The sequence below is a fragment of the Ursus americanus genome, chromosome 7 (genome assembly GCF_024610735.1).
Source record: "Ursus americanus isolate L20-20 chromosome 7, mUrsAme1.1.p, whole genome shotgun sequence".
NCBI classification, from domain to species: domain Eukaryota; kingdom Metazoa; phylum Chordata; class Mammalia; order Carnivora; family Ursidae; genus Ursus; species Ursus americanus.
In genome coordinates this window covers 70,392,312-70,404,549 of record NC_142133.1, presented here as the reverse complement: position 1 = coordinate 70,404,549, position 12,238 = coordinate 70,392,312, and the positions used below count along the sequence as shown (strand labels likewise).

The 12,238-nt window shown below is 41.1% G+C and overlaps 1 protein-coding gene across 1 annotated transcript in view; it reads right to left on the bottom strand.

Moving 5' to 3' along the window:
• Window positions 1-8,566: 8,566 nt before the first annotated feature.
• Window positions 8,567-12,238, bottom strand: part of APOB (apolipoprotein B) — a 38,378-nt gene continuing 34,706 nt past the window's right edge. Inside the window, exons 27-29 of the mRNA XM_045813461.2 lie at window positions 11,724-11,838; window positions 11,437-11,620; window positions 8,567-10,490 (exon numbers count right to left, since the gene is read on the bottom strand). Of these exons, the coding sequence (XP_045669417.2) occupies window positions 8,859-10,490; window positions 11,437-11,620; window positions 11,724-11,838 (1,931 nt within the window). The 3' untranslated portion in view covers window positions 8,567-8,858. The remainder of the gene's footprint in view (window positions 10,491-11,436; window positions 11,621-11,723; window positions 11,839-12,238) is intronic.

Genomic DNA, 12,238 nt, shown 5'->3' with positions numbered 1-12,238 from the left:
ACTTTTGTTTTACGTAAATAATTAACAACATAGTTAAATTAATTCCTAACATAATAAACACCCCAAAACTCAACAGCCAGCACAAGAATAAGAACATGGCATAATTGACATCTACCACAATGTCCTCACACATTGGGATGGATAATTGTAGGTGTCAGCTTGACCGGGCCAAGGCATGCCCAGATATCTGGATAAGCATTGTTTCTGGGTGTGGCGAGGGTTTTCCAAAAGAGATTAGCACTGGAATCAGCAGGCTGAGTAAAGTAGATGACTCTCCCCAGTAAGAATTGGCACCATCCAATCTGTTGAGGTCTGAATAAAACAAGGAAGGCTGAATTTGCTCCCTTTGCTTGAGCTGGGACATCTGTCTTCTCCCTCCCATCCCTTGGATGTCAGTGCTCCTGGTTCTTAGGCCTTTGGACTCTGACTAGGACTAATATCATCAGCCCCTGGATTCTCAGGCCTTCCAACTTGGACATCACCAGCTGGATAAAACCAGCTTTCCTGGTTTTCCAACTTGCAGAGGGCAGATTCTGGGTCTTCTTCTTCTTTTTTTAATAAAAAAATTTTTTTTTAAAGATTTTATTTATTTGACAGAGATAGAGACAGCCAGCGAGAGAGGGAACATAAGCAGGGAGAGTGGGAGAGGAAGAAGCAGGCTCATAGCGGAGGAGCCTGATGTGGGGCTCAATCCCATAACACCGGGATCATGCCCTGAGCCGAAGGCAGACGCTTAACGACTGCGCCACCCAGGCGCCCCTTAATAAAAATTTTTTATTATGTTAATGTTAGTCACCATACAGTACATCCCAAGTTTTTGATGTAAAGTTCCATGATTCATTACTTGCGTGTAACACCCAGTGCACCATGCAATACATGCCCTCCTTAATACCCATCACTGGCCTATCCCTATCCCCCCTCCCCCTCCCCTCTAAAGCCTTCAGTTTGTTTCCCAGAGTCCACAGTCTCTCATGGTTCATTCCCCCTTCTTTTTACCCCCTTCCTTCTTTCCTTTCTTCTCCTACCAATCTTTCTACTTCTTATGTTCCATAAATGAGTGAAACCATATGATAATTGTCTTTCTCTGCTTGACTTATTTCGCTTAGCATTATCTCCTCCAGTCCCGTCCATGTTGCTGCAAATGTTGTGAAATCATTCTTTTTGATGGCTGAGTAATATTCCATTGTATATATGGACCGCATCTTCTTAATCCAGTCATCTGTTGAAGGGCATCTTGGCTCCTTCCACAATTTGGCTATTGTGGACAATGCTGCTATGAACATTGGGGTGCATATGGTCCTTCTCTTCACTACGTCTGTATCTTTGGGGTAAATACCCAGTAGTGCAATTGCTGGATCATAGGGTAGCTCAATTTTTAACTTTTTAAGGGACCGCCACACTGTTTTCCAAAGTGGCTGTACCAGCTTGCATTCCCACCAACAGTGTAAGAGGGATCCCCTTTCTCCATATCCTCTCCAACATTTGTTGTTTTCTGCCTTGTCAATTTTTGCCATTTTAACTGGCGTAAGGTGGTATCTCAATGTGGTTTTGATTTGAATTTCCCTGATGGCTAATGATTTTGAGCTCATTCTATGAGGCCAGTATTACATTGATCCCCAAACCACGGAAAGACCCCATCAAAAAGGAGAATTACAGACTGATATCCCTGATGAATATGGATGCCAAAATTCTCAACAAGATCCTAGCTAATAGGATCCAACAGTAATTAAAAGGATTATCCATCATGACCAAGTGGGATTCATCCCTGGGATGCAAGGGTGGTTCAACATTGGCAAATCGATCAGTGTGATAGATCATATCAACAAGAAGAGTCAAGAACCATATGATCCTCTCAACTGATGCAGAAAAAGCATTTGACAAAATACAGCATCCTTTCCTGATTAAAACACTTCAGAGTGTAGGGATAGAGGGTACATTCCTCAATTTCATAAAAACCATCTATGAAAAGCCTACAGCGAATATCATTCTCAATGGGGAAAAGCTGGAAGCCTTTCCCTTAAGATCAGGAACATGACGAGGATGCCCACTCTCACCATTATTATTCAACATAGTACTAGAAGTCCTTGCAACAGCAATTGGACAACAAAAAGGGATCAAAGGTATCCAAATCGGCAAAGAAGAAGTTAAACTGTCTCTATTCGCAGATGACATGATACTCTATATGGAAAACCCAAAAGACTGCACCACCAAACTTCTAGAAGTTATAGAGCAATTCAGTAATGTGGCGGGATACAAAATCAATGCTCAGAAATCAGTTGCATTTCTATACACGAAAAATGAGGCTAAAGGAAGAGAAATTAGGGAATCCATTCCATTTACAATAGCACCAAAAATCATACATTATCTCGGAATTAACTTAACCAGAGACGTAAAGGACCTATATTCTAGAAACTACAAATCACTCTTGAAAGACATTGAAGAAGACACAAAAAGACGGAAAAATATTCCATGCTCATGGATCAGAAGCATTAACATAGTTAAAATGTCTATGCTACCTAGAGCAATCTACACTTTCAATGCCATCCTGATCAAAATACCAACGTCATTTTTCAAAGAACTGGAACAAACAGTCCTTAAATTTGTGTGGAACTGGAAAAGTCCCCGAATCGCCAAGGAAGTGTTGAAAAGGAAAAACAAAGCTGGAGGCATCACATTGCTGGATTTTAAGCTATACTACAAAGCTGTGATCACAAAGACAGCATGGTACTGGCACAAAAACAGACACATAGACCAATGGAACAGAATAGAGAACCCAGAAATGGACCCTCGGCTCTTTGGGCAACTAATCTTTGATAAAGCAGGAAAAAACATCCGGTGGAAAAAAGACAGTCTCTTCAATAAATGGTGCTGGGAAAATTGGACAGCTACCTGCAAAAGAATGAAACTTGACCACTCTCTCACACCATACACAAAGATAAACTCCAAATGGATGAAAGACCTCGATGTGAGACAGGAATCCATCAAAATCCTAGAGGAGGACATAGGCTGTAACATCTTTGACATCGGCCACAGCAACTTTTTTCATGACACAGCTCCAAAAGCAAGAGAAACAAAAGAAAAAATGAACTTGTGGTACTTCATCAAGATAAAAGCTTCTGCACAGCCAAGGAAACTGTCAAAAAAACACTAAGAGGCAACCCACAGAATGGGAGAAGATATTTGCAAATGACACTACAGATAAGAGACTGGTATCCAAGATCTACAAAGAACTTCTCAAACTCAATACACATGAAACAAATAATCAAATCAAAAAATGGGCAGAAGATATGAACAGACACTTTTCCAATGAAGACATACAAATGGCTAACAGACACATGAAAAAAGATTCTAGGTCTTCTTATCCTCCATTTCTTAGCCAATTCCTATAAAAAAAAATCTCTCATATCTTACTGGTTCTATTTTCCTGCAGTACTCTGACTAATATGCCCATCCTTTCCCCTGCCTGTCTCCACCAGGTAGAACCTATCCTGACTCTTGAATTTATCATTCCTTGTCTTGAAAACTATAATTCTAGAAAACAAATTGTTTGGCTTTAGTTGATTTTAACTTTGTCAAAAGTGTATTGTGCTGTGTTTAATCTTACCTTTTCACTCCATATTATATCCGTGAAATCCCTTTACATAGTTGTGTATAATTATAACTACATATCATTCATTTTTACTTCTGTCAATATGACACTATTAATTTATCCAGTCTTCATGTGCCAAGCACTTGATATACATTCCCTCATTTAATTTATTTGAGAGAGAACGAACATGAGGTGGGGGAGGGGCAGAGGCAGAGGGAGAAGCAGACTCCCCACTGAGCAGGGAGCCTGATGTGGAACTCGATCCCAGGACCCTGAGATCATGACCTGAATATCATCATAACCGAATAAGCCACCCAGGTGCCCCTACATTCTCTCATTTAATCTTCATTACAACCCTATGAATAAGAGGAAATCACTTTCTACTACTCTCAGAGTGGCTCAAACTGTCCTTTCATGATTCCCATTTTAAAGGCGAAACTAGAAAAAACGAGTAACTTTCCTGAGGTTACAGAACCCACCCACAGTGAAGCCTGAATTTGGCCCCAATGCTTAGGCATTCTTATGAAAAGAGACGAGCACAGGCTGCCCCAGGGTTCTCTGCTTCAGTGAAGTAGGGCAACAGGCAGAACCCTGTCCTATTCTTACTGTGAGTTGTTTTCTTACTGTGAGTTTCTATGATCTTCTAGTACATTCTGCAATTCCAGAAGTGCTCTAATGACCACAGGTCCCGTCAAGCTAGCCCAGCCCCGCTATAAGGCACCTGGAGCTGTCCTGGTGCCCCCTGCTCTATAGGGACCCACATGCCAGCCTGAGGCTAACCTTTCATGTCTGCAGAGAAGGGGTGGTGTGCTCTTGAGGAACTAGGGGGAGTTGGTGGAGCTGGGTTGTTTACCGATTACCCTTCCCTCAGGCTACTCTCTCGAGTCTCAACTCTGACGCTGCTCTGTGTAGCTTAGAGCTCATGCTGTGCAGCCACGGCTCTACCCATAGCTTAAAAACAAGGGTGGGGACCCAAATCTACAGCTCAGGGACCAGACCACCTCCCAGGCCTGCGTTATCCCTCTCACCTGAACCTGGGCTTCAGTGGTGCCAGCCGAAGGCGTAAAATTGACACAGAGGTCAGAGCTTAGTACCTGGTATCCCGGGCATCACTGACCTGCAGCACTGCTCAGACCTGAAGAGGGCATGACCTAGTTTGTGTAAGAGGAGAAGGCAGGGTCCTTTCCTCACAGAACCATGTGCACCTACCCCACTAACTTTTATGAGGAATTGGAATGTTATTTGTTGGTGACCACCCAACCATCGCACCAACAAATGGAGTGCTCCGAAGGGATTTGTGGCTGACCTCTTAATGTGAAACAGCAAGACAAGGAGATGAGCTAAGAGGTAGGGTCTGTTTCTGCACATTTATCTCTGGTTATTAGACACTTTTAGAGGGAACATCTGTTTGGCCACTCCGGCTCCCATATTGCAGCCCCTATTCGAGGGCCAGCTTGGCCCTTCTCTGACTGAATAGGGACTAAGTCATAAATTAGAGCCAGAAGGGGGGACCTAGAATAAGAAGTCAGAGCAGGCTTTGCTCATCTCGCCAGTAAAGGGCCATTGGGCTCCTCAACTAACCAGCCTTCAAGTGAAAAGCAAAGAAAATGGAGTTTGCTCTAAATGCACCTGGTGGTGCCCACTCCCAGTGAACTCATTTATTACAAGGTTTATTCTGGGAACAGCACCTCTACTCCAAGCAGGAACCGGAAGTACAACTAAAGCACAAAGCCTGATCATGCTTCCAAAGTCCAGGGACCTGGGCTGGGCCCCATTGTTTCATTTCTTCTTTGATTTGAAACGCTGGCCAATACTTTACAGAAAGAATATCTGTGTTTATAGATTTTCCATGTCACCTCATGGTATGTTTTTAAAAGCTGTATATGTTGGCTCACTCTCAAGATAATACCTAATTAATTGTACAAAAAAAAACCACCTCTTTGTTTTCTTGTTAAGTTTCTACAGATACTTACAAGGTCATAAAATTAATGCAATATTAGTTAAAATTCTCTTTTGTCTCTATTCCTTTGAATACTATCTTTCTAGCCCACATCTCCACCCTAATAGCCTGCTAGTAATTTCTGCTTAGACACACCACTTCAACTTGAAAGTCACCATAGTCCTTTTCCAGCTGTGATAGCCTATGAATCCATGCCTTACATTCATAGTCTGCCCCCCAACACATTCCTCCTGTTTCTATGGATCCCCATAGCTCTCGAGGTTATACAGGTTCAGAATTTTATAACTGTCAAGACTGCTTCACTCATTCTTCTTCCTTGCTTGTCTGGTGTCTCCTGTACCCTCTCCAATTCTTGGTTCCAGTGATTTACCAAGGCAGCTCCCTTTCTAATAGCTTTTGCACCTATCCCTTCTGTTCTAAGCAATCAGTCCCTTGGTTCTGTCAATATGCCCTCATGACGCTTCTTCTATCCTATCCCTCCTCACCATTCCTAGCAACTATGACATGGCTAAGGCACTTAGCGTCTTTTATTTGGATGCTGACACAGCTCCATATCCATATTCATCCCATTGCAATTTATCCTCCATGAGTTGCCATAGCAGTTTTCTTAAATTGCAGCTTCTATCACCCCTCCTGCTCCAAAACTTTCATTGGATGCCCTTCTCCAGCAAAGAAGGTACCACCTTTCACTCTGGTTTTTGAGATCTCTGCAATCCTGCCAAACCTGCCTTTCCAATCCTGTCTACCTTTACTTTTCCTGTGCTCTGGCCACTAGATGATCCAGTGTCTCTCATACACACACCCCCATCCTCCTTTCCACATGTTTTTCTTCATCTAGAATGCCCTTTCTCCCTTATCACTTGTCAGTGCATCTTCAAGATTCATTTCAATTTCTCCATGAAAACTTGATTCTCATTCTTTCCTGTTATAAGCCCTCATAGTACTTTGTTTACGCCAATCACAAGACTACACATTCCACCTTTGATAGACAAATGGACAGGTACATATAAACTGCATCTCACTGACCTTGGTTTCCTCTATAGAGCCTTTGTGCTTAGCATATAGAAGCATTTAATGAATGTTCATTGAATTGGGTAGGTCTCCCTGCTTCCATTTCCTCTTCTTGCCATAAACTCATTTAAATGATCATCTAAGAATCATAGCACTTTTTTTAATACAACATTAAGGGTTGCAAAGTTCTTTCGCATGTATTATTTCAACTGATTTTTTTTAAATGAACAACCCTTCAAAGGCAGCAGGATAGATATTAGCCTCACTTTATAGTTAAGAAAACAGGCTCACAGATGAAATAAGTAGTCCAAAGCTACAAACAAGTAAGGAATGTAGCCAGTAATTGAACCCAGGGAAGTATCCTGATTTATGGTAGAAGAATGAAGAAGAAATCAAGCAAAGTCGAAGCCCTCCCAAGTATCCCTTATTCCAGCTTTATCGAGCATACTGAAGGTATTCTAAGCCATCCAGGAGCACCTTGTAAAGGGATACCAGTGAGGGAACTGGACAGGTGGGCACTGTGTGATTGCGTGATCATTTCAAATCTGTGTCTATTTATTCTTCCTCTTATGCCCTAGATACAGATATTAAATGAACACCAGAAACCTGGGACTCCTCCTTCCCCTCCAAATTAAGCCACAATTCCAGGCCTCCTTTCAGTTTTAGCACCTTAGTACATTCTTGCTACTCAGAGCTCATCAGGGAAACTCTTCTAGGGCTATGCCTAGAACCACTCATGTGATGCCCTCAGACCTGGACCTAATTTACTCCTTCTATCACATTTGGAATTGACCCCTCATTTACCCACTCATTCATTCACTCAACTATCTGTCCATTTATCCATCCGTCTCTCCATCCATCTGTCTGTCCATCCATCTATTGATTCATTATCCAACAGAATTTCCTTCAGTACCAGATCCATACACTACCATGCATTCCACTTCCCTAGGACTACTTCTGGCTCCTCAGTTCCAAAGAATCCTGCTAAGATACCAATAAGCTAATGTGTTTTTCTTTTCCCGGTGATGCTTGTGTATTTTGACAGTGGGCTTCACCAAGGGAATGTGAAGGCTTTAGTAAATAATAGTGAAGGTTGAAGGTATTTTTGGATAAAATAGTCATTTCCATACAGACCTCATATAGGATTCTGAGGAGGAGGTAATCTCTAATTTCCTATCCCCAGAGGTCACACCCTTTTTTTGTTGTCCAATGCCATTGAAAGGAAAGGTAGAGCTCACCTTCCCCAAGATATTAGTGATGGTTGTGCTGCACAGGTTCTCTGCAGCCTTCCCTTACTAGAGCTCGGCTTGGATGCTGTGACCAGATGTTGCCAAGGTTTAAAAACAGAGTTTGAGGTGAGAGGATGTGGCAGAAGACATCCTTAGGTTTTGATTATACTTGGGCTTGTTAGATATTAAATTTGGAGGACTAAGGAAACTCAAGAACATAAATGTATGCTTGGTCTCAGAAAGGTTAGGCATATATGTCCCCATGCTCCTTCTTCCACTGTTACTTTCTGTGCCTTGAATGTATCCTAGCTAAGCTTCAGGGAGACATCTGAGGTCCCTATTATCATGAAGCCCTCAGGGCCAGGACTTCCCAGTCATCCTTTCTCCATTCCTGGCAGGCTTGGGTGAAATAAAGAGCCTGTTGGTTTATCTCAGAGCCCAACAGAGCGCCTTGCCTGACGAGGGTAGACTTGTGGGTGAGGAAGACTCTGTGGCATATGAAGACAAGTAAGTTGCTCCTTGGGATCAAATCATGTGAAAGCCTTTGCAAATAGTTCTTCCTTTTCACTTGGCAAATACAATCCCTGATATCAGTTACCTCTTTTGTCTTTTACGTGGCAAAATATTTCCCTCCTCAAATTCTCCCTTTCCTCTTTTATTCTATTACTCTAAACTCAGTGTGTATTCTTCTAGAAGTTTTGAAATGCCAGACATTTGAATCAATACCCTCATTTTGCTATTTTTCAATATGAATGAATCAAATTGAGTGCTACGATATGCAATAAAGAATTAATTTATTTGTTTTCCCTCCTCCAAGTTTAGTAAAATAACTCAGATCCTGATTTTCTTTAATTTGCAAGAAAATGTTATTTCCCAGAGTTGAGAGACCTTCAGAGATCTGATGCCAGCTTCAGTGCAGATCCAGTCCGTATGTGCTTCTGCCTATAGCCAGCTGTTTGCCATAAGGCTTGCTCAGTGTGTGGTTACATCAATACGTACAGTTTGAACTTCTCCCTACTATATGAAAGTTTAATTGGAACAGAAGAATGATGAGAATTTCTATAAACAATTACAAGGTGATAGTAAATTCTCCCGGAGAAACCTTGATGTAGGGAATCATGTTGTTGACTGCGGCCGATTGTAGCTCTTTCAGTAATTCAATGATATATCTCAGAAACATGTGGTATTTTTGAGTGGACAGGTCAATCAATCTTTTGGACTCAGTAATGAATTTTTCATAGTAATCAGAGAGTTGGTCTGAAAAATCCTGTAGTTTATATGTGAACTGCTGGCGGTAATCAGAAATGATTTCCTTCATTGCAATGGCCCAGCTTTTAATTATTTCCTGAGCACTGGTAGAAAGCTCTGCAATCTTTTCTTTCCCTTTTCCATCTGCATCAGTAAGGATGCTAAGGTATTCCTGGATATCTTTCTGCACAAACTGCTGAACTTGATCTGAGATGTGGGAAACCAAGTAAATACTACCGACAGTGTAACTGGCGTGCACGTCGTTAAGGACATCCATTAGGTTCTTGAGTGTGCTGATAATCTTTTCTTCAAGTTCATAAAACCTCCCTGTCCAGCTGACCACACTTGGATCAACATATTCTTTGTGAAGATCCTTTATGATCTGATGGCGCTTCTGTAACTGTTGAGAAGCTTCATGAAGTTGTTTTTCAACAAATCTATTAAACTTGCCAAACATAAGTTCCACGGGTGCAAGAACATATGGAATAGATTCATTGAAGATTCCGTTGGCATTGTATTGAATATGATCAATGAGAGAACGAAATTTTATCCTCTTGAGGACTTGAATATCATTTTCTATCTCTTGGGAAGTTCTTTGTAAATAGCTCTGAAGATCCCTTAGCATCTCTGTAGTATTGCGAGACCGAAGGTTATTAAATATATCCTGTAGCTTTTCCGAAAAATGTTCCAACATTGTCCCAGACTCTGAGATTACATCTATTAGTTTAAATCTCTTTGAATCAAAAGGAATTTTAATTTCTAGGTCCTTGGTTAATTCAGATTTCTCCATCAGGTCTTGGAAATAGGAAAACAGTATTTCTAACCCGCTATGGATTTTTGAATATACCTGGAACAGCACCTGCCCTACTTCCCTCATGACCACACTGCAGACTTCATCTTTAGTGTATGTCCCAGCTTTTCCTGGGAGTTGGAATCTGGTGAACTTCAGGAAATCAATCAATGAGTCAATTTGACGACTGACTATGATATTGTATTCCTGAGTAACTCCTATTACTCTATTAAACATCTCATTCCAGAGTCCCTGGAAATCAGCTTGGTCTCCCTGAGCCAGTAACAGTTCCTGGTACAGATCCTGGGCCTTGTCCTTCCACTGCTGGTAGGTTCTAGTGGTGACTCTGGCTACCCTCTGGAACCCTATGTCCACCTCATCAATCTGCCTCATGGCACCCTGATAGGCCCACTCAGCGCTGTTCTGCAGACTTCCTCTCAGTTTTAAAGAAGCATCTCTCAGATTGAGTCCTGTGTGCTCCTGGTGGTACTTGTTAGCATAGTCATAAAGAACCCTTGTGGCCTTGGGCACATTGTCTTTGAGAGTGCTTAGTAGTTCAGTTGCTGCCTCCTCTTCCCAGCTGACTTTGATCTGATGTTTCTCACCAGGTTCCTCATACTTCCACTCAGTTTTGAATAGGTTAAGTTTTTTATCTAGAGAGGACTAAAATAAAACAAAACAAAAGGATGAAAAGAACATGTTTTCAATTATCCTGATTACATAATATACTACACTAAAACTTCATTAGCAGTTAAAAGTAAAGATCAGAGGATCTTTCATATTCTGAAGGGAATCTATCTTTCATATGTCAGTTCATGTGTTTGTCTTATGGTTAAACAAGTTCACTGTTGTTAATTCCTCATTATCATATGCCCCAGGAAGGATAAAATTATGCATGGCATTTACACAGTAACACTTACCATTAAGGCCTTCCTAGGACTGAAGATTAGAAGAAGGGGAGGAAGATGGGCAGGGGGAGGAGAAAGTGGAGGAAGAGACAGGAGAAGATACTTCAGAGAAAGGAGAAGTAGCAAAAAGGAAAAAATCCAGAGCCCATCTAGCAGAGATCTGCTAGAATCAGGAATACCAGTATCAGGAGCCATTATATTCTTCAATCGTGTGACAAACTTTCATAGTAGAACTTGATTGCTTCTTCTTCTCTACTAATGGCATCTTTGATTTGGCCCTGGCAGAGCTTGTAAAGTACATGAAAGAAATTTGGCATATCTCAGCTAATGCTTCTATTGTGGGGAAGAATTTTGAAGCCTCAGAAACTCCGGAAACCACTATCTGAAAAATCTACTCAGCAGAGTTTGCTCATGATTTAGGTGATGAGGCATAACCCTCATCATTCTAAATTTGCCATAAAGTAATAAAATAATAGTGGAAATAGGATGTCATGTGTGCCTGCAATAATTAAAATCAATGAAATTATTGTAGTACATTCTGGAGAGTAGTTTCTCAGAGAAAAAGTTCAACCTGCTCATTGCTTGGTTTCCTCTACTTTGGGAAAGACTTGAGAGAATACTTTGCATTGAATTGAATTGAATTGATCTTCCCAAATTCTCTACCCGTTTTTGGGGTATGTAACCCATTAGATAGGACTCACCTGAGGGCGATAGTACAGGTTCCATTTTAAGGTACTATTATTGTCCTCCAAGTCCAAGGCTACAGTGCCTATGGCTGGGGAGGCCACAGAGGAGGAGAGGCTATTCTCACTTAGTTGGTGGTACAGATGGACATCAGTGAATGTTGGGCTGGTGATGTCAAGGCGAATCTCTTTTTTCCAGTCCCTGGAAGCAGAAAAGCAAATAAGCCGTCAGGAAAGGTGTATGAAGATGGAAAAAAAATCACAATGATTTGAAAAGAGATGAGATTTCCATAAAAGTTCCATACTGAAGTCCTCGATATTTGCTATCTTCTTTATATTCTGCACTGATGTCACGGTGTGCAAATGTTCCCTTCGTCCTACAGACTAACATGCCATCTTCGATTTTGTGTGTTCCCACAACTGTAGAGGAGAAATGTTATATTTCGTTAGATTAATAACTGAAGGACATAAGTAGTTTCATTCTGAAAGCCAGGAGAAGTCTATCTTAATTACAGGCTTTACATGTTTGAAACATGCAGTCCATGTTTAACCAAAAAAAAAAAAAAGTTAGAAGGAGACATTAGTCCTAAGATCATCACAGAGAAAAAAATATACTTTCTTTGAATCTATTCCTCTTGAATGTCAGTAGGTTTTCTACAGGGTGGTTTTTACATGTGGGGAATATAACTTTCTCTTTCTCTCTTTTTAAAATTTTGCTATGGAGAGTAATTTTGCTTCCAGTATCACAAAAATATGCAGTTATTTATCCACAACTCTCATTGCAAATGTAGAGCATATAGAAGAGGAGTCAGGACATTTT